The 24,909-nt window shown below is 36.0% G+C and overlaps 2 protein-coding genes across 6 annotated transcripts in view; one reads left to right on the top strand and one right to left on the bottom strand.

Moving 5' to 3' along the window:
* Window positions 1-934: 934 nt before the first annotated feature.
* dare (NADPH:adrenodoxin oxidoreductase, mitochondrial) lies at window positions 935-14,976 on the bottom strand. Its single transcript, XM_071586170.1, has 7 exons — window positions 14,644-14,976; window positions 14,315-14,533; window positions 10,986-11,201; window positions 9,911-10,103; window positions 6,067-6,414; window positions 5,777-5,950; window positions 935-1,776 (listed from the first exon to the last, which is right to left on the bottom strand). Exons 1-7 carry the CDS (start codon window positions 14,803-14,805, stop codon window positions 1,646-1,648), a joined length of 1,443 nt encoding a protein of 480 aa, XP_071442271.1. The 5' UTR covers window positions 14,806-14,976; the 3' UTR covers window positions 935-1,645.
* Window positions 14,977-15,085: 109 nt separating this feature from the next.
* LOC139688656 (testis-expressed protein 2) overlaps window positions 15,086-24,909 on the top strand; it is a 58,637-nt gene continuing 48,813 nt past the window's right edge. For 3 of the 5 annotated variants that reach the window (XM_071586226.1, XM_071586222.1, XM_071586223.1), the window contains exons 1-3: window positions 15,086-15,219; window positions 15,537-15,586; window positions 15,695-15,863. In XM_071586226.1, coding sequence (XP_071442327.1) covers window positions 15,812-15,863 — 52 coding nt within the window. In that variant the 5' untranslated portion in view covers window positions 15,086-15,219; window positions 15,537-15,586; window positions 15,695-15,811. Of the gene's footprint in view, window positions 15,220-15,327; window positions 15,419-15,536; window positions 15,587-15,694; window positions 15,864-24,909 lie in introns of those variants that run through there. The other 2 variants (XM_071586224.1, XM_071586225.1) reach the window with 2 other exon arrangements.

The following is a 24,909-nucleotide window of genomic DNA, read 5'->3' as shown; positions in this document are numbered from 1 at the left end:
GTGCGCCCAGCCCAGGAGTCAGTACACTTATTTTCCGGACGAACCCTGTATATCTAAGCCATGTCATACTTGAACAATGGCCATGTCACTAGTAGTAATGGATTCCTGACCCTTTTCCATTAAATGGTCATAGGTAACCAATTATGAATGCATGTTTTGTGTTCAGGCAAATTGAACTTCCCCCACTCCTAATAGGAGGTAAAATTGGGTATTTTTTACTGGTGAATTGCCAAAAATTATTGCAACACAGGATCCAAGTTGAACTGAAGTGTCTTAAATCCCTCCTTGGTGAATCTCTAATCAGCAGTCAAAGTAGTCTCCAATTTGGAGATTTTGACAACCTTCTTTAAGTTTTAAATCACATTCATTTATGCATGTATAATATACTTCATGTATGCCAAATTTCACTTGCTCCTATAAGGAATTCTTTTTTCCATTCAAGGAATTTTCCTATTTCTTCTACAAGAGTTTAAGTCACAAGGTCCTTCCGTTACCATCTACTAATCTTATTTGAGAATGACTCACCTGACTGGCCAGTGAGGGAAGATAATTTTTCAACTCATTTAGCAAGCCAATTACCTATTTGTGCATGGACCATTCATCCAGCAGAAAGTGCAATTATTGCACCTCTCTTCATAACCGCTAAGTGCTTTAAAAGTGGATTGAATATAAAATGCCTTCTAAATGGTAGGTGGTCCTAAGCTCACCGATCCTACTCCACTGCTCCTCCTCTATTTCACTATATCAGAGCATAGGTAGCCATTTTTTATGATATTCCCATACGGGAGTAAATACATGACTTAAGGGAGTAAATATTAGCGGTAGAATGATCACAGTTCATTGTTTCTGAGCAACATTCTGTAGTATAACCCACACATCTTTTCAACATTACAAAAGTTTTATTTCTTATAAAAATATAAATAAGTACATAAAAATATGAGGCATTAAAAATCTTGGCCTAATATCAAGCATCTTTTTAAAAGCCTAATGAGCACGTTTTTAGTACAACTTTCAATTTATCAAACATCAACATTGAAAACAAAAACATCTGCTACAGGTACTTCATATTATTTACATTCCATATTAATATCTTTTCTGGAGAAAGTGGAGGAAAAAAAATGTTCACCCGGCTTCAGGTAGAACTTAAAATAAAATCCAAATATTACACAAACGAATTTTTCCAATAAATTTAATTTAATACAATAAATTTTGAGTGAGCAACTTCCATACCTGCCTGAAAGCAAATCAAAGTCCTACGTATAACATAAGCTTCAGGAATTATATATTTCCCGTAGAATATCTAAATCTTTCAAATCTTGATAAAAACATAATCACATCCCTCAATAATTAAATTCTTTATTAAGGCTTCTATGGTTTAGTGTTCCTAAAAGCTTACCTTAAACCGTGATATATTATTCTAAAAATGGTACCACTCACCCCCATAGTTTCAGGGAGTATCATTAAGAACAAAACCTATACTTAATTTATCATAAAATAACAATACATGTATGCATCACCTATGCCACTAAATGCTGACCGCCAGTCCTACATTTTCTCCAACTCTTTCGTAATGAGAGGACTGCCCAGCAGGATCTCCCGGCTTGTATTCAATGAATTACCATAAATTGATGACAGGACGTTGTCTTCATCTCGCAGCAATACTCAGCATTTCCTCTACACTCACTATTTTTTCACGTGGCTTCCCAATCTCTTTTCCTCTCCTTTTCTCTTCCTCGTCAATTTTCTCCCAGTCTGAGAAGCTCACAGTTTGAATCCCTTGGGATACAAATAAATTTACTTTAATCACACACAATACTAAAATAAATCCCATTCATCAAATATTTATTATCATTACATCTGAAAACTAATGATTAAAGAAACTTAACATTATTTTTTTCAAAGGAAGCATTTTAAAAATAAGAAATGGGCTGAATACCATTTTTTTCAATATTGAATTTGTATTTCAAAACTTCCGCTGATAAATGAATATTACAGAAATTTATGTTATCCCCTAATTACTTATCAAGTTTTAGGTGTCTATTTATTTGTATAATATTATACAAATAGTATTTTTTTTTCCTTATTGTGATATTAAAATCTTCAAAATTAGCAATTTTGTCAACTATCATATGAAATATTTTTATTGTGATGAATGAATAAGACTTTTTTTCTATTACACCACATTCTTGTCCCATGGGGAGAGGGCATTTGGCTACAGAACAGAGGGCCCAGTTCTATTCCCGGGGATGCCTCTGGGCTGCCCTATTCAGTCAGCTTCACCCAAGCTGTGTGATATTTTTGGGTACCAGATCTAATTGGGAAACTGCAGGCAGCCCATGGTATCAGGAATTAGCCCCTTGCCCTGATGTGTCAATTTCACATGCTGCTGGGCTCAGTATTAGGCAAGCTCAACCCTTACCTGTCCAACTGACCTCTGGGTTGATTACTTTGATTTTTAATTTATTCCCTCTAAAAGGCAAGTCTTACTTTTGAATAGCTCTAATATACTATTTATTGACAGAAAATGGGTCATATTTTCATACATTAATATCATAATAAATAATAGCAATTGCTAAATTGAAATGATAACAACAAATACTCGTGTGTACTGGATTTAAATGTGCAGCAAAAGCCACAAAATTTGAAGCATGAATTTAAAAGGCAGATTTTGCAGTTTGAAATAAGTTCTATTGCTGATGGATGAATATTCAACAACATATCACACTCTCTCTAAGTCTTTAAATAGCTTATTAAAGAGCAATGTACATACATTAAGGAAAATAAAATTATTTTTTTTGATGACTTAATTAAGCTGTAATGGAATATTTTAATTGTAGTATGCCGAAGCATTTAACAATAGCTAGGCAGGACAAAATTAACTTCAATGGCACTCCTAACACAGAACCTACAGAAACTGCCATCAATTTCAACATACAACTCTCTGAAGCTGAACAAATTCTTTTCCAGCATGATTTTCTATTGATTTAATCTGTACTTTGTGCTTAATATACGCGGCTACATAATACCAATGCCTCATTTTCCCATTATTTCATTAGAAGGGAACTCATAATATCTTCATATTAATATGATTGTAATCTAGAGTTCCTCAATTATAGATTTTATAAATGAAGTATCAAATGCAAACTATATTATTTATAGTATGCTGCACTAGTCCTTGATGTTTGATGTATGCCACGAGGCTATTCATGGCCTTATCTTAAGAAACAATAAATATTAATAAACTATACAAGTATAACAACAGGAATGTGAAAAGCAATTAAATATGATTAAGGAATGGGGTATTCAATTGTTTCCGGCTCAACTTTGAGGAAATTCATTTTCATTAAATGAAGAATACAATGTATCTTTCCACTGTTCTTTATTCACGTACAACCAGTTCCAATGCTCAAGCGTCATCATCAGGTATGTACCTGATGATGACGCTTGAGCGCTGAAACTGAATGTACGTGAATAAAAGACAGAGGAAAGATACATTGTATTCTTCAGTTAATTAAGGAATGGGGTATTATCCCTAAGTTCATACCCTTGGGCCCAAGATCCCAGATACCATGGTGAATTGAAATTTTCACATTAAAAATAATCATCATCTCAAAAAATATATCCCAGGCTCATATCAGTTCATCTTCCCTTAAGTATTCTTTCTTCAACTAAGATGATCTTTCGGTATCATGTAAATCTACATGCAAGGTAACCTAGTGGCAAATAACAGACAGTAAAAGCATTATATTAAGAGGACTTCATCCATCAAAGTACAGTTTTTAATCATAAGATTTATTTACAACACTCCTCTTAAACATTTTTATTATAACCTCTTGCAAACAACCATTTAGTATTTTTTTTTTTAACAATTATGCATGAGCTTCCAATTCAATCCCCAGTCGTAGGTTGCTCCTCCATTTCGATGACACTCCCCATCTGCCCCAATGAATTGACAAATTAGAACTTAACAGCTCCTGCAGACCTTCTATTTCTGACATGAAATCATACTGTCATTCTAATGTCCTTGCCATAAATTCACCAATCTCTACACCTACCATTCCACTGCAAAATAAATCCTCCTTCCCCTATAGGAAGGAGTCATCCTGCCGAGAATGATATCACCCTAATTTAATCTAATTCTGTTAGGTTTCCTGGGCCTCTAGTTAACAAATATACACACTGGTCCCCTTACATGAAAACAAACAATGTCAATATAAATGACTTGCACCTTCCACAATGGAAGACTAGCCTTGATTGTTTTCACATGCACCCAAAAGTTCATGTTCATGTAAAAATTCAGTCTTCTCTTTCATGCGATACATTTTTGGGACATGATAGCCTTACAAAAAAGGCATTTTCAATTTAAGAATAGGTCTTCGAGTTAATGCCATGTGCCTCCTTTCCATAACCCTGACAGACCACAGAATTCCACAGACAGACTTTCCAAAACACTATTTTCATAATTCATTTTCTCTAACTTCATAAATGAGCACAACTTGATATACTAATTCCTCATCTTTCTGCCATCGGCCATAAAATACATTCTATAGCATACTTGCCTGAAAATACTAAAACCGAAATTTCCACATCACACAGCCTATGTCATATACCAAAGAGTACCTACAAACCACATGACTCCCAACTTTGAGGAAGAGCTTTAAACATTATCTTCCAAGCAAAGCATACTCCATAAGTGCTGAATTTATTTAAAGCAGCTCTAACTGCCAACAAAGTTGAAATGTGACGTATTTGTCATGTAGTTAACATGCATGTAATGTAAGGATATCTATAACTATACCCATTATAAGATTGTACGTCCATGTACTATGTAATCCATATTTATTCTGATAATTTCTAATGTTAACTTTGTATCCAGCAAATAAAATGATCTACAAGGACATACAAAGTGGCAATTTTTCTTTTAATGAAGTTTCAGAATCTATTTTTTACTTGTTAGAAAGACTAGTGAAGTAGTGGTTAACTAGAACTAGTAATAGCAGTAAGTATCATAATAGTAAAAATGTATGCTTATGGGTTACGGCAACAGTGACACATGGTAGATGCAAAGGCTGTACATTGAGTGAGTGGGCTTTATGCTCTTTTAAAGCCTAAGTAAAATTTAACATATTGCAAGTTTGGGGTATTATTTGAGGGAGGAAAGATTGCATGCAAAAAATTTCACTTTGCAGTCCTACTAACAAACTTAAGCATTTCATAGGTGGAAGGGGTCATTTTAATAATAATCTTATTTGCTCCTTCACCAAATATAAACATTATACATGTGAAAGTATTTTTTCATCAGAAATCCATAATTATAATGATAAATATTGACTTGCAATTTAAATAATATTTATCTTAATTTCCATATTACAATGCAGAGTACATACTAGTGCATACTGTATTTCCCTGCCCATAATATGCACTTTTTTTTTTACTTCCAAATGTGCTTAAGTCTAAAACCACCTTATGAACCGGGGGTACAGTAATATAACTTTGACCTACAAGCTTGTATAAGCGCAAGTCGATTGGCTGGAAAAATACTCACTATTAAGCATTTTTTCCAGCATCAGGCATAAAAAAAATGGTTTCCTTTCTTACAAATGTTGATAATATCACAGTTTTTGAGACAGCAGTAAACAAATCATATATAGTCAGTAAAAAGATTTTCAATATTTCGTGGAAAGTACAGTAGCTTAATAAGTCATCACTTCAACTGCAGAAAGGATGGGCTTAACACCCGAGAGACTGTTGAACTGTCTCTCTCTTGGATATCTACCTTTATCACCAAGGATGTGAGAGATGGCTTCATATCCAGGCTTATTCACAGAAATATCCACGAGACCAGTTTCCATGTGCTGTGCGATTGCGTGGCCCACCTCAAAGGAGTTATTCATTGTAGTCAGTATCACACCAGATGGGCCAGTGGCCACCCATCCACAACAATAAACGCCTGCAAATATTTCCAAATTTGGGTATGACAACAATTCTAAACACCAATCGCACTACTTGGTATAATTTAAGTGTACGTAGAGATGGCATTGTTAATAGATAGTAAAAGCAAGTCACCTTTCAATCCTTCCGCCTGTCCATTTTTGTTGAGAACAGTCCCTTTTTCATCATCAAAAGGAATGTCTTTCCCAGCTTTGATGCCTTTATAACCAATGCTGCGTAAAGCCAGTCCACATTCAAGACTTTCCACCACTCCTGTAGGAACTGCACGGTCACCTGATAACTCATTGACAACTATGTTGACCCCTGAAAGCCTATTACTTCGAAGGCTCTTGAGAAATTCTATTGGAGATCGGAAAAACAAGGGTTCAAAAACTCTTGTGGCATTAGCCCATGACTCTGGCGGAGGATTGAGGGCTGCTTGAGTGATCAGTTCCATTAGCCTTCGCCTCGGGCGGGGGAGACCTACAGAATGAAAGTACATGAATACTAACTAGCTCAGGCAGTCAAAAACTTGATTTATGCAGTAAGAAGAGGTGAACCCAACAAAAAAGAAATTTATTTATGACAACTTTTACCAGACTTTGACGGCACTGCTAACAATAGCACTGCAACTTTTCTATAATTTATCCTTCAATTTGTTCATGTTCAGAATATATCGTGACTGGAAAAGTTAATAAATTAATGGAGAAAGTGAGTTCATTTTTTAAAAAAAATTTTACGTTAATGAGATTGTTTTACCTTGATGGTTACAAGTCATTTTCGTGAAGGAGAACAACATGAATCCAGCCAATACTATGCTTAAACAGGAAAATTAAGCTCACAGGTATGATGAGAGTCAAAGGACTAGCAAAAGCAAGTTAATCAAATTCCATTTGATGTTTTAAACACTTATTTTGATCCGTTATTCTTGAAAGTGGCTTCCATCACTTCCTACAGTAAATGTTTGAAAGCAAAAGAGATAATAAAATAAATTTTTAAAACTAAGTCATAATATTCAATTTTATAATGGTGTCAATTTCTGCTGGTTTACTTAATAGCTAGAAAAATGCAGTCTCCCTCTCTGCTGCCATTTAACCACTCTAATGCACATGAATATTTATAACTATTTTGCCAGAGTACTTAATAATAAAAGGCAGATATAATTTTGTTTGTATTAGGATAATATGGAGTTTGCTTATAGTTTATAATTTTACTTTGCTCATGTCAAAATAACTGTTTTAAGTAGTTCTGGTAATTATTAGCAGAAGTGACTGATAGCCGAGGTCATTTGCACCAAAGGAATAGAGAGTTACTTGTGGGATAAGTAAGAGTATCAGGGAATGAGGGAAAGGTGGAGAGAAACACACCATCAGCACTAGCCAATTCTTAAAGAAAGGGGTCCACAATTCAATATCACTTCCAATGGATGGCACACTCAAATAGAAGCGCCGTCCACATGGCACAACAAGAAGGGCTTGAGATTATTATTATTGGTAATCTACCAGTTCAAGGTTTTGGATGGAAGCAGGATACCAAATGGTTCAAAAGCAACAATTCCCTTGCCTCTCCTAACAAAACATGGATACTCACTCATCGCATGCAGTGTAAAGGAGCTAGATTAGCAAAATGTTGTTATGACAAACATGGTAGAGTATCCAAAATATTAGAGCAGCTAAGTTGGGGATCACTCGCAGAGCAAAGGTTAAATTACAGATTAAATCTCTTGCAATAATTGGAAGGATGTCTCTTTAGCAGCAATGCTGAAAATGTATTATTACCCCCATTGTACTATGGTAGGAGAGATAATTTTATAAAGTTAGAGAGATTAAGTGTAGAATGGATAGATTTAAGATGCCATTTTTTCCACGAACGATGAAGGATCAGAATAAAATGTCCCACCGTGGTAGGGGTGAGAATGTTCAGGTCGAGATTAGTCCGGTGTGTATTCACCCCCTGCCACAAACCTTCTGGAATCTTCCTTGCCAAATGCTATTCTTTGTCTCATGTCCTTACTACTTTGATCATTTTGGTCCAAAACATGTCCAAGATACGTACACTGTTCCACCTGCCCTGGTTTATGAACTCTTATTTTAATATTTATCTTAGCCTTTCTCCTTCTCAAAAACCATATAACATTTGGTTTTTTACATTTATTCTCAACCCATACCAATTTCACTAACTTTCCAATTCAGTCAGCAATGCTAGCAACCCCTTGACTGACTGACAAACTAGAGCTTGATTAGTTGTAAACTTAGCTGATTTTATGAATTGTCCAAAAACTCTCATTCCTACCTCCAGTTCTTCCCATGCCTCTTTAATCATTTCCTCTGCATACAGGTTGAACAGCAACGGTGATAATGGGCAACCCTGCCTTACACTTCTTCCTATCACTGCCCATCCGGACTCCCCGTTTCCCACCCGCACCTGAGCAGTCTGAGGCATGTACAAGTTGCGGATTAGCCTCCTTTCCCTCCAATCTATTCCTAATGTCTGCAAGATATTCATTACTTTTCCCAATCCACTCTATCAAATGCCTTTTTGAAATCTACAAAACAGACAAACATGTCCTGACTGTATTCTATATTCCTCTTGATTACTGATCTCATTACTGCAATGGCATCACGTGTGCCTCTCCCCTTCCTAAACCCAAACTGATCATCCCCTAAGTAATCATTTGCCCTACTCTGAACCCTCTAATTGATGATCCTAAGTATTACTTTAGGTGCATACAAGATCATATTCCGTTTTTTGGTATGGGAACCAACACTGATATGAGGAAGTCTTACAGCCAGAGCCCTTTCTCATAAATGCTATGAATTAGTCCACGAAAACTTTCCTTCCACATTTTCCTAAGCCTTGATGTAGTTCACCAGGAATGCTGTCTACTCCCGCAGCCTTATTTCATTTCAATTCCTTTTCTATCTCACCATTGAGTAGGCCTGGAGCTAAGCTATCCTCATCGATGCTCTTTCTATGTCTAACCTTGCTGGCCAAATGTCTTCACCAGGTTTGAAATACCATCTGAAAATCCTGCCCTGGTCTGGGTTTGAATCCAAGCCCTCAGGGTGGAAAACCTGCATACTATCCATTACACCAACCTAATCCCTAGGTTTCAGGTATATACATGAATATTTCACTACAAAAACCACCGTGAGGAGGGTGGGTGTTCAAAATTTTTGGTGATAATCTCTATTCATACTAAATCACATCTATGAATGAATCAAGGCTTTAATGTAATTATTTGAACACAGCAAAAGCAACCTTAAACAAGCCAAGAATTTGATTGTATTTGATTTATACCTGTATTCCATGTGGTGCAAATGGCCCCAGTCATCAAGGCAGTTAAAAATCAAATTGCTACTACGATGTATTGTTTTTCATAATTTAGCCTATAGAGTGGTATACTATAACCATCTAATGATAAATATTATGATGATGATTCCCTTGTTCCTGGAGAGGTTACCTCAAAAGACTTGTTATGTTTTAAGTCTTAGCTCTCAGTCAGTCAACAGTTTTTTATCTGTTCAGCATTTATCTTCAAGGATGGAACCCAAATTACAGGAAGTCTCAAGGGGAATACCCTAGTTTCAGATACTGTCCCTCAGATTACTTTTCAGTGCATTATTCATGCTGCACTCTCGTGGCATGTGCCCGTGAAGTAGTGTCTTGTGATGGAGGGAGAAAGGTTCTACGCTATACCTCAGATGTGTTGATCAGTAGCTGGAGGATTATGATAACTCAAATACACATCGCCACTTCAGTATAGGCTACAAATTCACTAGATAAATAGGTCTATACACCATATTTAAAGTTAAATCAATACTCTATGAGTTACCATTTTATTTATATACAATACCCATCTGCCACCCCTAGCTTAGCAAATAAAATGTCAATCCCCTGGAGAAGCATTAAATAAAAGGCTTAACTTTGGTTGAAATTAAGTTCCACTTAAATCAATAGCAAGGTGAAAATGAAGCACCTTCAATCACTTCTCTTATGCCTTCAAATGAAGCAGGATCCATCACGGTTTTACACTGAGGTAGCTTAAGCATTTCCCTTATTTCTTTAATGGTAAATGCCACATTCAAAGGCCCTCTTCTTCCAACCATTATTACTTTTTTTAGGCGACTTTGAGACAAAACAGCCAATGAGTGCTCCGTGATATCAGTATTCTGGAGAGAAAATTTTTATTATCAGAAATTCACGAGTAAAATTTGTCCGTATAAACTTTATATGCACATGTTAAAATCACCATTGGTCATTGAAAGCATTACCAGCATAATAAATCTCACTTAAGTCATAAAACAAATCCATAAATATGGCAGGATAATTTACACTAGACAAAAAATATTAAAGAGGCCAGTTTACATGGGAAACATATAATTCCAAATCTGACAAGGAAACCATTATTTAAATGAATAATTTCAATAAAATAATACAGCTGTCATTACATAAGCTGAACAATATATGCACAGCTTAAGACTAAACATTATAAGGCTCCTTCCTAAAAAGGTGAATGTCTAGAATATATCTAAATCTTAGGAGTGGGATCTCACAAAGAATAGCTTAGGGTGAATCTAAATGTAAAACAAGAATAAACTAGTTTTAGTGGTTAAATGAAACAGACCAAATAAAACAGAGGGGGACTCTTCCTCACACCTGAGAGTCAATTTAGAGGTCCTTCTAGATTCCTACTATAAAACCTTTTAACGGCAAAAACATTACACAATAAGAATCACTTGTCTATGTTTTATGGGACGCAAGTTAGAAGGTTTTACATTGTGTTTAAAAATTTTAGGGAGCAACTTTTATAAACAAACTTCTTGGGAGATTAGAAAAACAGATCCCTGATGATTTCCGATAAGCTTACTAGTTCCTGGACAAAAACACATTGATGTCCCTGAGCAAATTGTAAAACGGGAAGTAAGAGGGTTTGATCTGCTTACATGCTTACCACGACCAGATGAGCGGCTGGATCTGGTCATGGACGTGCATATGCAGTGTGAACAGGGAAAAGCTAGAGAATTTTCAAAGGCATCTGAATATCACTATACCTTCAGTGCATCCACAGGAGTAAGAAGTATCCGAGCCACATCAATGGCAACGTTTCCATTGCCAAAAACAACAGCTGTTTCAATATCTAGATTTACTTTTAAATTGCTGTCAACTGGAAGTCCATTATACCATCCAACAAAGCGTCTAGCAGATAAGACATCAGGGAGTTCTTCCCCTGGAATTCCAAACTCTCTGTCCTGCTCTGCTCCATATGTCTAGTTGAATAAAAATTTGAGGGTTACTATTATTTAAAAATCCATACAAGCAGCATGAAATGAAAGACAGGTTATTTTATATGAAGAATTTTACACCTGAATATGTCTACAAAAACCAAATGATAACAATTTCAAATTATAAATGTTAAGTATGTTCACTTTATGCACATGGAGCTATTCCTGAGAGGTGGCAGAACCATTTCATAAACGTTTCTCATGCCTATAAGATCATTTCCTACATGTACCATGAACATACATGGAGCATATCTTTCAAAATGTCCAGCAATATTTCAGTTTTGCTTTGAAAAAGATTCAAAGAATGATTCAGAATGTACACTAAAGGCATAAGGCACACACAAGGATTTTAATTCCCATATTAGTTTTATCTTCATCAGGACTCCACCTGTACAAAAAGAAGTTGGATCATTCCAAGCTTGTAAAATACATTTCTTATCCTGTTGAGTTTATTTGGATCCCATGAGAACAAAGAAAGAAATTATTTGGGCAGACTTTTTAGCAGGGAAAGTGAAATAGCACTTAAAACTCATTCCAATGTTTGGTAGAGAACCATCACAAGAAAAAAGAACTTGAATTTCGAGATCAGTAGAATAAGTTAAAGAGGTAATATACATTGTTACTAGCCACAGTGATCAACTCAAAGTTGGTTCGATAGGTGAAGGTGGAGCTATATTAGGCCCAATGGCATGAGAATGTCACATGTCAAAAGGATAGCGTAGGCACCCATGTTCCCTATGCTGCCCATGGTTTCCCAGGGAGACTCGATGTCTGGAAAAATTTGAGTGAAGCTGAGGGTGGTCAGGGATGTCATTGGGAATCAGACCTGGTTCCTCTGGTCAATAGACTGGTGCTCTCTCCAACCACGGGATTGCCATGCCCTTAATGCATTGTTGCAAGACTCGAGTAATGTTCAAACATTGCATATTCCAAAAAGTGCTCCATGCAATGTCAAGCTGTAAAATAGGCGATAGAATTTTAAATATTTTCCAGCTATAGAGATGTAGTAGCGTGGTGAGTAGGGCATTGGACTACTGACCGGAGGGTCAGGGTTCAATTCCTGGGGAACTCTCAACTTCACCCAAGATGAATAATTTTTTGGGTACCAGATCTTCCTGGGAACTCATGGGCAGCACAGGGAAAAGAAATGTCTACTTGCCCTCATATGTGGATTTCACAGGCCGTTAGGCTCACCACTAAGGGAGCTCTACCTTCACCAATGGAACCAACCTTCAAGTTGATAACTTTGATTTTTTCCCCAACTTTAATATATTTATGGTAATTGTGGTAAAAAATCATTTCTGACTTCTGTTCATGCGTTCATATCACATCTGGTGTCTTCAAATAAATCATAAGAAATACCTCTAATACTTTGCCAGTAAAGGAAAATTTCTTTATGCATTTGACAATGCAGAATGTTAATGAACTATTTGTAAACTATGGTTGTAGTTGCAGAAAGACTAGCTTGAGTAAATAGTGTCAGTTTCAAATGAATAAGCTTACTCTTAACATTAAAAAACCAATTACTCTCAAATATTTTGCATTTATGATTAATCACAATTAAAACCAAGCGATAGCTTAACCTGGAATGCAAATGTATGCCAACTGCGAAAAATATTTTGTAAATTGTTAATGTATTACCTAATCCTGTCACTACTTTTGATGCATCCACTTTTTATGTTATATTTCATTAATTTTCAGTCTTGACGAGGTATGTCAGAGTCATTTTTTGGGGTATTTCTCTTTCAAGTATCTTTCAGGAAGTGTTTATTTTACAAAAAATAAATAAATTTTATAGCAAAAGAGTTGATAGTCACATAGGCCCCACCTAAAGCTCGGAAAGTTTAAAATTTGCTTTGCTTTTGTGTGTATTCAAGCAAGAAATTTAAAAAACCAAACTCTTAAAGAATTTTTCTCTCTCAGGTTATAATTGTAAAATAGGTAGGTAGTATTCTTTAATGTCAAGGATGATAATTTTTATGAGTTTCATTCAATGCCATTAAATGGCCTAAATTTTACAATGGTGCCCAGATAAAATTAAATTAAGTGCACAAAATCGTTTGTGCTCCAGATCAAAACATCATTGAGGGTAGTGTAGTCACCAACACCCCAACAACTTATATAATGTTTGTTTTACAGACTGAAATATTACTCTCTTAATTATTTCAAATACGGGCCGAGATAACAGGGAAGCCTTATGTAACTAATACAAGAAAAAATTTATATAACAGACTCATAAAATATTCAACTCATAGCTAAATTTAGCTCATATATTAAAATATTTAGTTCATAAGCTATTGTCTCTTGCACTTAACAAACTATTCTGAGTTATTTCAATGCAACAATTTCAGAGTGTAAAAATCATTCGCCTTGGTCAAGGCGAATGATTTTTACACTCTGAAATTGTTGCAATGAAATGCACATTAGCGGGTGACTCCGTTAAATGTAACTGTTGCGGCATCTCCCGCAGTTTCTTTGGTACCTGAGTGATTTGCCTAACCTCAGCCACATGCTTTCTCAAATTCTATTGCTTTGCTTTTCGATGACCTTAGCAATGACTAAATAGCATACAGTGTGTGACGTTTATTTCCCCCACAGCGCATTACAGCTTTTTGCGAGTGTTCTCATGATTATAAGCTTATTTGTATATCGTCATCAAAGTCTACATGAAAGATCGGTACCGGAACTTTTAAATCGAAAAGTGATTCAAAATGATTAATATGGCTTAAACTATGTTAAGTGAAAAATTAGCCATGTCTGCATTTCAAATATAAAGGCAATGCACCATATTTTTACAAGATAACAAACAACTTGACAGTATATTTCACTAATGCATTTGCAAGGGCTTTAAAAACGAATTTCCAAGGACATTTTTTCAATAATACATATAAGGCTGAAATGTGGGCAATCCATTCGATTGTAGGCCCTTATCACATTTGCAATTTTGAAGTGTTGCCACTAATATTCAGAAAAGTTTTGACTGAACCAGCCTGGGGAGAATATGGAAATTTACTGCAAATACATAGTCGAGTTACTTAAAATTCGGGTTCCTAAACATATTGCATGCAGATTAAGGTGAGTACACGAAGATTAATTACCAAAACAACAGCATGATATGCTTCCCGTAATTCACTCAAAATAATATCGGTCCCCAAATTCACATTTCCAACAAATCTTAACCGTCCAGATTTGGCAGTTTTGGTGAATGTATTTATAACATTTTTCACTTCAGGATGATCTGGTGCCACACCAAACCTGACCAACCCAAATGGGACAGGTAACCTTTCAAATAAATCAACTTCAATCTTTGGGTATGCCTAAGAAAGAAATGAGTTATATGAAAATCAAATTATAGAACTCCTTCAAGAGCTCATTAAAATTCGTATACCGATACAGATAGATAACACAATACATCGATTGACTATACTTTAATCAGTTGCTGTGATACATAAAATCCCGCAGGACCACTTCCCACTACACAAACTTTAGGTTTCTGGGCCGCACTTGAACTTTTAAAAACTTTCTGGCGGAGTAAATAATTAGTCAAACAGCCAGATTCAAGGAGCACACTGTTTACATATTTAAACATTTTACGGGTGATTTGATTATGGCAATGAAGCTGACTCTTAAAAGCGTGTAATAAGTAGAGTCACTCGGTCGCAAATTGATATCTGAATGACAACGCCAATATGCATTTGTGGGAGAGCTCAAAGTCCTACTTCACGATGTTTATCAGTATGATATAAGTACAGTAAAAAACGAAAAAAACATTTCAAACAGTTGCCGTGCGACTTTCTTATTGCTATTCGCCCTCTACTGGAGCGATTTTGTACTTGAATTTCGTTTCTGACTTTGTGCCACCCATGAAACTTAAAATTTACCAATGTTTCCTTCTTAGTATGTGATTTTTTTCTTTTGAGACAATGATGGACATATTCATGTTATTAAAGTGTATTCCGATCTAATTCTCTTGATGCTGAAGCTTGGTTTCAAGACAATAAAAGTGAGTTCCCTCTTGATTTTCTTATTACGATTGCGTGACATAACCTTGGATGAGAAGTCACAAATCGTGTCTTTATAAAATGTGTTTGATGTGATTTCTTTTACTTCTTATTGTACAAATATTGTTCTGAGAATTCTTCACAGAGTCAACAATATCTTGTTGCCGTTACTTTTTAGTGATATATAACTTGCGTAAAATTGTAGGCCTTTTAAGTACTTACTAATTATAGAAAATAAGAGTGGTGTGTTGGGTCATATGTGCTTAATTTTCACCTCTACATGACATGTGGTTTTAAGAAAATTTCATTTCGTTTCCAGCCATTTTCGGAACCAACCTATCCGAAGGATGGATCTTACTCAATCAAAAGGCATGGATTTCGTAGTAATTATGGATTGCTTTGATAATTCTTGCATCTAAATGCATCTTAGGTTATATTTCTAATAGTTAATCCTAACTTTTGTTTCCACCCTTTCAGGGTTATTAACAACCTTAATTGGCTTTCCTGAGTAGTCACTTCTAGTAAATAACCCTATACTAACTCTAACTCAGATTTCTTATGTATGCTAATTTGGTCCATAATAACTAAGCAGTCATGAGTGGAAAGAAAATAGGATCGAATAAAATATCCTTGAACATGTTAAAGGGTAAGTTAATGCACCTACCCTTCAGTATTAGTTGTGTGAGTTATCTAATTTCGGCTATTTGTAGTGTAACAATATCTTCTAGCGATTCTACATGTAGCTTTATAATTTTGTTAGAATGTTGAAGTGCTGCTAGTGAATTCCTTTACGCGGAATACTTTTTATTGTGACCGTATGAATGTATCTGGACTCCATGTGTGAAGGTTGATGTATCAAGCTGCGAATGTTTTCATAATGAGCGATCATCCCACATAATATTGCGACGAATTTTTAATTTTTATTGTACTGCTGCTAATTGACGATTTTAAGCTTATTATCAGGTGATCCAATGGGTGGAGTACTGGGCTAATGGCTAGAGGCCCCAGGTTCAATTCTGGATAATACCTATGGGAATCCTAAGGTTTACCCAAACTGTGATTCGTTGGGTACTTTCCTGGGAAACTACTGGTGGAAGAGGAAAAGGAACTGTCTCGTGATTTGTCGATTTCACGCACTGTGTGGAGTTGAATTTGCTGAGCACAACGCCACCCAGTGTAACTTGTCAATCCAACTTTCAGATTGATAACTGTGTCGATTTAAAACCATATTTGGGTGAAGTTGAATTTTCGGGTCAACACACACAGAAATGTATAGAAATATTTATTTTAGAGTGAGTTAAATCATGAGGAATTTAATCTACATTCGATTTCCTGGTTCCCGAGTAGGTAGGAGAGAACATCATGTTGATTTTATCACCCTTAGGGTGGAATGTAAAAATAATTAAATTAATTAATACAATGTTATGCTCCTTATATGTAATTTATCTGCAATAACTCCTAGCAGCTTCTATTTGGTTATGTTAATTTTAAGAGAAAAAGTTTCCTTTCTCAACTTCTCAAAAATTTATTACAAACTCCTCAGTAGGTTGGAGTTATATTCTAAATTCAAACCCTGTGCCAGCTAGGGTTGAAGTTGGTGCTCCTGGAAAGGCTGCCTCTTGCACACACAGCTTGTGATAAGGGCTTAGATTTTTGCATTCAATCTATCAAAGCCAGAAGCATTGAGCATGTTGCAGGTATTTCAAACCCATCAAATGAAGCTTTTGTTGTGTTTAAAAGTTCAAGTAACAATTGTACGTTTTTTTTTATGTTTTGTTTTAATGAGAAAGTAAGTGCAACACGTTCTTTGTAATAATAGAGAAATCTGTTTGAAATCTGTTAGAGAAATAGAAAGCACTCAAGTTTGCCGCTGATGAAGGAATTACACAAGCCCCAATCCCTTTCAGTGAGCAGATTGGAAAAGTGAAAGCAGTGTTGCTTCCACAATGTAATTTATGGCATGCATAAGGTTTTACTCTGGTACATGTATCTTAGGAGACTCACAATTTAAAAGCACCTCTAATAATGATTTAGATTTTCGGATCTGCTTTTTGTGTACGTTTTTCTTTTATGAGCACTTAATGAAATAATTTCTCAAATTTCTTTGATAAAATAATAAATGAATGTTCTTTTAAAAACCCTTAACCTCTAAAAATAAATTTGTTCATTTATTGAGGTTCCTATTCTTGTGCAGGTGAAGGCGTGTGAGTTAATATTCAGGTTTCGTATGGAAATTTTTACTATACATATTACTCGTGTGAAAACTCATTACTAAGATAGGGTTAAGAAGAAAAGAAACACGGAGAGAGAATGTAAGCAGAATTATTTCACCACTTGATGTCTCTCTGAATATTTTCTCTATATCGGATTATTTTAATAAAATGAAAGAGCATATAAATTGTCAATGCTTTGAAACATTTAGCTGAATCAAATGTTATTCATCCTAATTTTAGTTACCATTCACCTACCAGTATTTAAATGGCTTAATCATAATTTTGGATGTACTTGATCACAACTGAATTTCAATTTTTAATAATGTGTGCGTGCAAGTAATTATGAAAGTGTGCTGACATGGGTATGTACCTAATTTACTTGTTTATGTCAATCATTATCCCTGCTGTAATGTTGGTAGTGTTTGAAGTAAAATTTACTCAAGTATAAAATAGTCCATGGAATTATGGAGTATCTCCAGGCACAGCCCTTCACATAAGTATTCTGTGAATATAGTGTGGGAATTAATCATCGTTAGTCTTCTGCTTGGCAGGTCATATGTGCTCTGCCACAGGATTCCATTCCATGCTGTTTCTCCAATATTTTCTGAGCAATTCCCCATCACATTGTCCACAAATTCAACTCGTCTTCCCTTTCTCTTGTCTCCCTCTGTCATTCCTTTCAAGACAACCTTCGTCTAGCGGTCCCTTCTCAACACTTGCCCAAACCAGTTCTTTATCATCTTTATGATAGCATTAATCAAGCCTCACTCTTCCTTGATTATTTACGGCCCCTTTTGCCTGAGCAGTTCCTTAGCCTGTCTGATAGGATACCTTACCTTTCATATCCTGTCCAACTGGGTCCGACAGGGGAAATAGTGACATTAAAATAATGTGATGGCTTCTATGGTATGTAGACTGTGATGTTTGCATGAGGTCAGGCTCGCAGCATATGCTGCTTTCAAGCGAAAAAGGTTTTGCTAGTGTTCTTGCTGGTAAAATGAGAATTCCAGCTTGTATGCAGGTGAAACTGTTCTGTGAAACCTGAAATTATGCAGCCTTTGCATTGGCCCTAAATATTTGAACATTTGTTAAATTGTTAGTTTAACTCGATCAGTATAGCCAAATTTAGCTTTGGGATAAACTAGGGAAAACACAAAGCCAGTGGCTTAGTTGCTCATTTGCAGCAGAGTTATCCTTGGCATATTTAATGTAATTGAAGTGGAAGGGTATTCATGATTGTTCCTGGTCTTCAGTCCTAAGATTAGATTTATGCAGTTCTCTTAATCATTTCTGTCATTGGCTTACATCATAATTTATAAATATGTCTTCAAAATTTTCCTCTTCTTTCTTCTTCTACTCTTCTTAGACCCTTATGTTATTTATTCAAACAAGTGTTTATTCATACACTTTTTCAAATTTTTAAATTAAGAAAATATAGCCAATTCTGTATCCATCTCTCTCATATATACTTCTCAGGAGCATGCCATCAAACCAACCCCTTCAGCTGCTTTACTCTTGGTCATGGGCTACCCCTACCACTCTTAACGCTCGTTGTATCCTTGTCTTAGTTCAGGTATAACTTTTAATGTCAGTGTCAAAGCAACAGTGAATTTAATTCCATTTTCACAGGTAATTTGAAATGGTTATAATTCTTAAAAGCTTTAGTTGAAATTTTTGTTATTACTAGTAATTTATTCGGCAAATTATATTAGTAATCATGTATAGAGTATTTCAAGTCGTTTGACGTCTTTATTTACAAAACTGCATTCTTTCTTTTTAAAATTTAGTGCAGGCACTAGAATTAAAGGCTGATATCAAAATAATTGTACCCCATCCTTTTACATTGGAATCAAAGCCAAAATCAACATGCACGTACAAGTAGACTTGTCCAGGTAGGCTGGTAGCCTGTAGACCGAAAGAACTATTAGTATTTGTGCTGATTTGCATTCAAGTGACAGAAATAAAGGAAGCATATTTGTTAGTGTAGCATGGGGCTTTCTAGTTTTAATATTTACTCTCACAAGGAGGCCACCCTGAAATTATGTCACACAGCAGATGGGAGACGTAAGTGACTGGGACATGATAATGCTTGCTGATGTGGAGGTAAAGGGCAAAATGGTTGCATTGCTGCCATTCTTGCAAAATGTCCAAATGTTTATGTTATATCTTCACCTCTTCCCTGACTTTTTCTCCCCACAAGGGCCACACCTCGGTTGTCTATTATGAATTTTGAAAGTTTATCTCACAGTGTATGAAAAAATGTAGCAAGAAGTGCCATTATCATCCTTTTATGCATACAGTTTTTTAATTATGAAGGCAATAACAATTATTGCAATAGCTACTCATCTTTTATTCAGTTCAGTATTTAAACCATGCATATTTTGAATAAGAGTACTCTTAATGAAACCAATATCATTTGGGTAAAAGTAACATTTTTGTTTAAAGGAGACAACCATTGTGTTCGGATATCCCAAAAATGAGGGCGATGTAATTGATGTAAGTCCTTGAAAAGTTCATCCTGTATAGTTTTACATATTTGTGCATATTAGATGTGGGGGTACTGGCTTCCCACCCAGAGGGTGCGGGTTCAAATCCCAGCAGTGTTGAATATTTTTCAGAGGCATCTCGATCCCTACTTGGGGTGCTTTGTGGAGGGCACTTTGAGTGAGTACGCCGTCCGTCGGATGGGACGTTAAACTGCGGACCCCTTGGCCCCTTTTGTAAAGAGTAGGCCAGTGCCGACGCCGGGTTTCTCTCCACCCTTCATCCTTTCCTGCCCATCCCCTATGGCGCAAATGACCTCAGCTGTCGGTCGCCTCCCCTAAATACTACTACTACTGTGCATATAAGATGTGTGATTTGGTTTCCTATTGGGTTGAATGCTTAGCTATTGACTGCTGGGTCATAGTTTCAAATCCTAAGTAATGTCTTTGGGACATTACTCAGGTGGGACGACCCCAGCCAAAATCCAAGGGGTATGATTTTATTATTAAAACTTTTATTTTCAGTGAGCATTTCTGTCTTTGTTTTTATTAACGAGTTTATCGAATTTTATTTTGTAATGGGGGTAGGTCTACGGATGATTTCCAAGCCTTAGATTACCATTTGGTATTCTAATTTAAAAGAGAGTGGCACGAAATCATTGCAGGTCAAATGAACTTTGGTCAATGTGATGCTAACAGTGTAATGCCGGAAGTGTGACTGTGGAGAAGGGAGGGGGTGTTGGGTGGTGGCAAGCCATTAGTCTGTCTTCAATAGTTCCAAATGTGAAAAAACCGCCTGGATACTCCCAAGTTATGAGATCATCACTTCTGGGCAATATTATAATTTTTAAATTTTAATAAGCTCATAAGAAATATTCCAGTGATTATTTCATTTGCATGCGTACATCTTTACCTTTTGCCCTGTTGTTGTAGTTCACTCCGCCTTATCCCATGGCTATGGGGTCGGATTTTGAATCAATGATCCATCCATTACCACCACTCTAGTGCTTCCTCTCTACGTGCCCTCTACAGCCCCCGATACTATTCCACCTCGTCCCTCCGCCTTGGCTTTGTTTTCCTCTGTGCTGCAACTTCCAGATCTCTCCTTTTCTGATGTATTTTTCACTCCTCCTCTCCATACATCCTTACCATCTTAGATTTCTACCAATTTACTGCCATGACTGTTCCAGTCATCCATATCTCATCCATCCTTGTTACTCTTCACATCCACCATCTTCCATAGGGAGGGCAAGGTGGCATTTATCTGAAAAAATAAGTCATTTCCTCAAAATTACTTCAAACTCACCTTGTCTATAGTCACCACTGCCTTCCTTTACCCCTCAATTCTGGATAATTATTTTATTTTCAGTCATGTTGTATCATTGTAAATACCAGTCGACAGAAGCTTATTTCAATATTAAGGTGATTGTAAACCTGGATTTGAGAGTTGATGGTTAAGAGTGAAAGGGAGAGTGCAGCAAATACATTTGAGGAATGGTTCTATAAGCCAGGTTGCTGAGTGATGACTTGGAATTAGAATACATGTAAATATCATGTATTCATGGTACACTTAATCTTATGATATTGTTGGACATATTTTACCTTGGTAGTTCATAGCCATGAAATTAGCTATAGTCCAGTATTCTTTATCCTACAACTTCTTTAGTTAATCTTTGCTTCCTTATGCTATATATTGGGGCCGATGCGTAGTCTGCCAGCAGTCAATTTGCAAATATCAATTAGGAAAATACGGTCATCTTCAGGTCTTGCAGTTAATCTTCTCAGGTAGCTCCACGAGTTTCGCAACTGGTGTCATTGAATCATGTTATATCTCTATGTTCTGCTTTATCAAGTAGTTGATCTTGTAATGCATGAATACCTGTATGTAGTACATTTTGACATTTGTAGACTGCCTGTTTTCAGTGTCCACTTTCCGATTTGATGTGGGACTTATGGGTATTGATTGTTTGTGTGAACATTCACCTATGTTCACAAAATTATTCGTCTACTTTCAGATATTTCCTTTCCTGCTTTTTCTTTTAATTTTTACTTGGGAGGGTATTCCCTCCCGGCTATAACACTGGGAGAGCAAATGGAATGCCTCTTTGCTCGCTCTCTGGATGTTGCACCACTTGTGGCTTCTCTGGTTAATTAAAACAATGAAGGGTTATTATTCATAATTAGTTTAATTTGTGTTTAACATATTTATTAAGTTCTCCAGTCAATGATTATTTATTTTGGGAAGTAACATTTGATGACTTTGTTCTGTCTCACTTTTCAAAAATGTGTGTAATATTGGGAAAGAAACAGAAAGACCGCTTGTGATTTCCATTTATGCTTAACTTGCATGGCCAAGGTTTTGAATCCTTGAGTCATCTTCTGGTGGATTGGGCGAGGGGGGAATGGGTGGGAGACAAGATCAGATGTTGGAGTGGGCCCACCAACAATGGTGCATAAGCACCAAACAACAAGGACCGTTGAAGGGCAATCGGTCGAACACCAAACGCTGCGCTCACACCAATGCTCAGGATCACTCCGCCCTCCAACACAACCCTCCCCCCCATAACCATAGAAGTGTGTGCAGATATGTTTTTGCCAATTGGTTTTGTGTTATGTCATCCAGTAGTGACTCAAGGAGTTGAAACCATGGTTGTGAAAATAAATTGTTAGTGGTCTACAAGTGCTCCCTCTGATCCTTTTCCAGTATGGACAAATGAAGCCTACAACTATATGATAGGGCTGTAATAGTTTCAAGCATTGGGTTTTGGAAAATGACTTTTTTCAGCCTGAGTTCTGATTGCAAAATTACATGTTTCTTTTGTATTTTTTTGAGGGGTCTTACATGAAATACTATCAAAATTTCTGTGCAGTTATAGGAGTCAAATGCTGATTTCTTTTCCATTCTACCATTCTCCATTCATTGCTAGTGCCACCAGTATTTAAGAGGTTAAGTGCAGACTGGTTATGTATATCAGTTTTAATATTATGGCAGTAAACACAATCCATTACCATTCATTAAAAAAAGTGGACCCTGCCTTGTTTCTTTTTTATTACTGTCATCATAACTATACTTTAAAGAAAAAAATCAAAATAAGTGAGGTAGGTTGCTCATTAGTTTGCAATTTTAAATGAATTATCCGAGGAGCAAGTGAGGAGAGGGAGATCCAAGGGCAAGATAGAAATGAAGGTGAAAGAGAAATAAAAGCAAGGCAAAATAAGATAATCCTGAGGATGTCAAACTGAACGATGGCATGCCAACATTTACATTATTGCCAACAATTTACAAGTTTTGTGCTCCTTGCTCTTCTGGCCAGAGGAAAATATGTTCACCCCTGACTTCTTTTTCTGATTTCAGTCTTAGCAAAAAAAATCTAAATGTTTCAGCCATGGTGGTAGACTACCAGGCCCTTTGAGAACCACCAGTGAATATTTCTTCTAGCTGAGAGACCAGGGATATTTGGGGGTTTTGAAATACCATCAAACACTGACGATTACATTGAAGTAGCATTAAAGCCTATGATTACTCCAGAACACATCATTCTTCTAGTGTTCCGTTATCTGATGGTTTGATTATTAGAAATTGCTAGCAATTAAAGTGCTCTAAAATGAGCACTGGATACATATGATTAGGTAGATTTTGCAGAAAATTGATAAATTTTCATACCAAAAGGTGATATTGATGTACTCAATTACCCTTTTCATAAATATTTCCATTCATTAAAAGAATATTTTGATGAGGCAGAAGGCTTATTGCCATGTGCTCTCATACAAAGATCAACTCAGGACTGTGGCAACTTAGTGAAAGGTTTTTATGCTGTAGCGAGCATTGGTCTGTGCCTTCCAGGGAAGGGGTTTATACCCTTCAGTTTCATCACACATTAATCAGGAAGTAGGTAGCCAATAACTGTGAAAAATTAGCTATATTTTTATTTTTAAATGCTATTTAAAACATGAAATGATTAAAAAAGAAATGAATGAGCTGATCAATAATTATTTGCTGATAGGTATCCCTCGTGACCATCAAAATGTGGGTGGAGAATTTCATTTGAGTGTGATCTCAAGAAAATATAGTATTGATTGGAAATTCTTTTCATGCCTCTTCATGAACCCCAATCACATGTAATGAATTTTAATCAGTTGCCTCTTCATGAACCCCAATCACATGCAATGAATTTTAATCAGTTTGCTACCATTGATTCAAGAATAAAAGGATACAAATATTGTACAGATCCAACAGACATCGAACCTAGGATTTGAGCTGCCTGCATTAATAATGAATTAGCATATAAAATATCTAAAACACACTGTAGTAACTTCTAAATTTACATCATAAGTATTTTAATCATATGATTGATGTACAGCAGCCCTTCATCCTTCTCAATTCAACGTTAACTCTTTCATCTCTGATATTTTCTCTGTTTTATGTCCTGTGCAATTTGTCCAATGTATTTGTCTCTTGGTCTTCCTCATGCCGTCTTTCCTTCATTTCCTATCTATTATTTGTCTGACTAATCTGTTGCTACATATGCATACATGAACCAATTTACGTGTAAATCGTGTAAGTTGTAAAAGTTTTAGATTTTAAGTCATATTTCCCAGTGGAGTATCGCCATTATATAACTGCAATGTATAGAATTTGTATACATTCAAATGAGTTCTGTCAGAAACTATTGGTGCTTTTGACTGAAAAGTTAAATTATAATAAAATTAAATCTCATTGTAAGATAGTCAATAAAATCCCACATTTTGTTACTGGGCCAAATTACTTGGGAGAATTCTTGGGTGAAGCCCTCAAAGCAGTCAATACAGTCTTGCCAACATTTCTACCTTGCAATGCAATGTCAAGACTGAATGAATGAAAGCATCCAGAAGATGTTTACAGTACATTATGGACTCATGTTATTCTTCCCCAAAATCATAAATCTATTATTATTATATATATATATATAAACCATAAACACAGTAATCAACCCGAAGGTCGGTTTAGTGGTCGAAG

Source organism: Hetaerina americana, unplaced genomic scaffold (assembly GCF_022747635.1).
Source record: "Hetaerina americana unplaced genomic scaffold, ioHetAmer1.1.p SCAF_21, whole genome shotgun sequence".
In the NCBI taxonomy this organism is placed as follows: Eukaryota; Metazoa; Arthropoda; class Insecta; order Odonata; family Calopterygidae; genus Hetaerina; species Hetaerina americana.
This window is presented reverse-complemented; position numbering and strand designations above follow the sequence as displayed.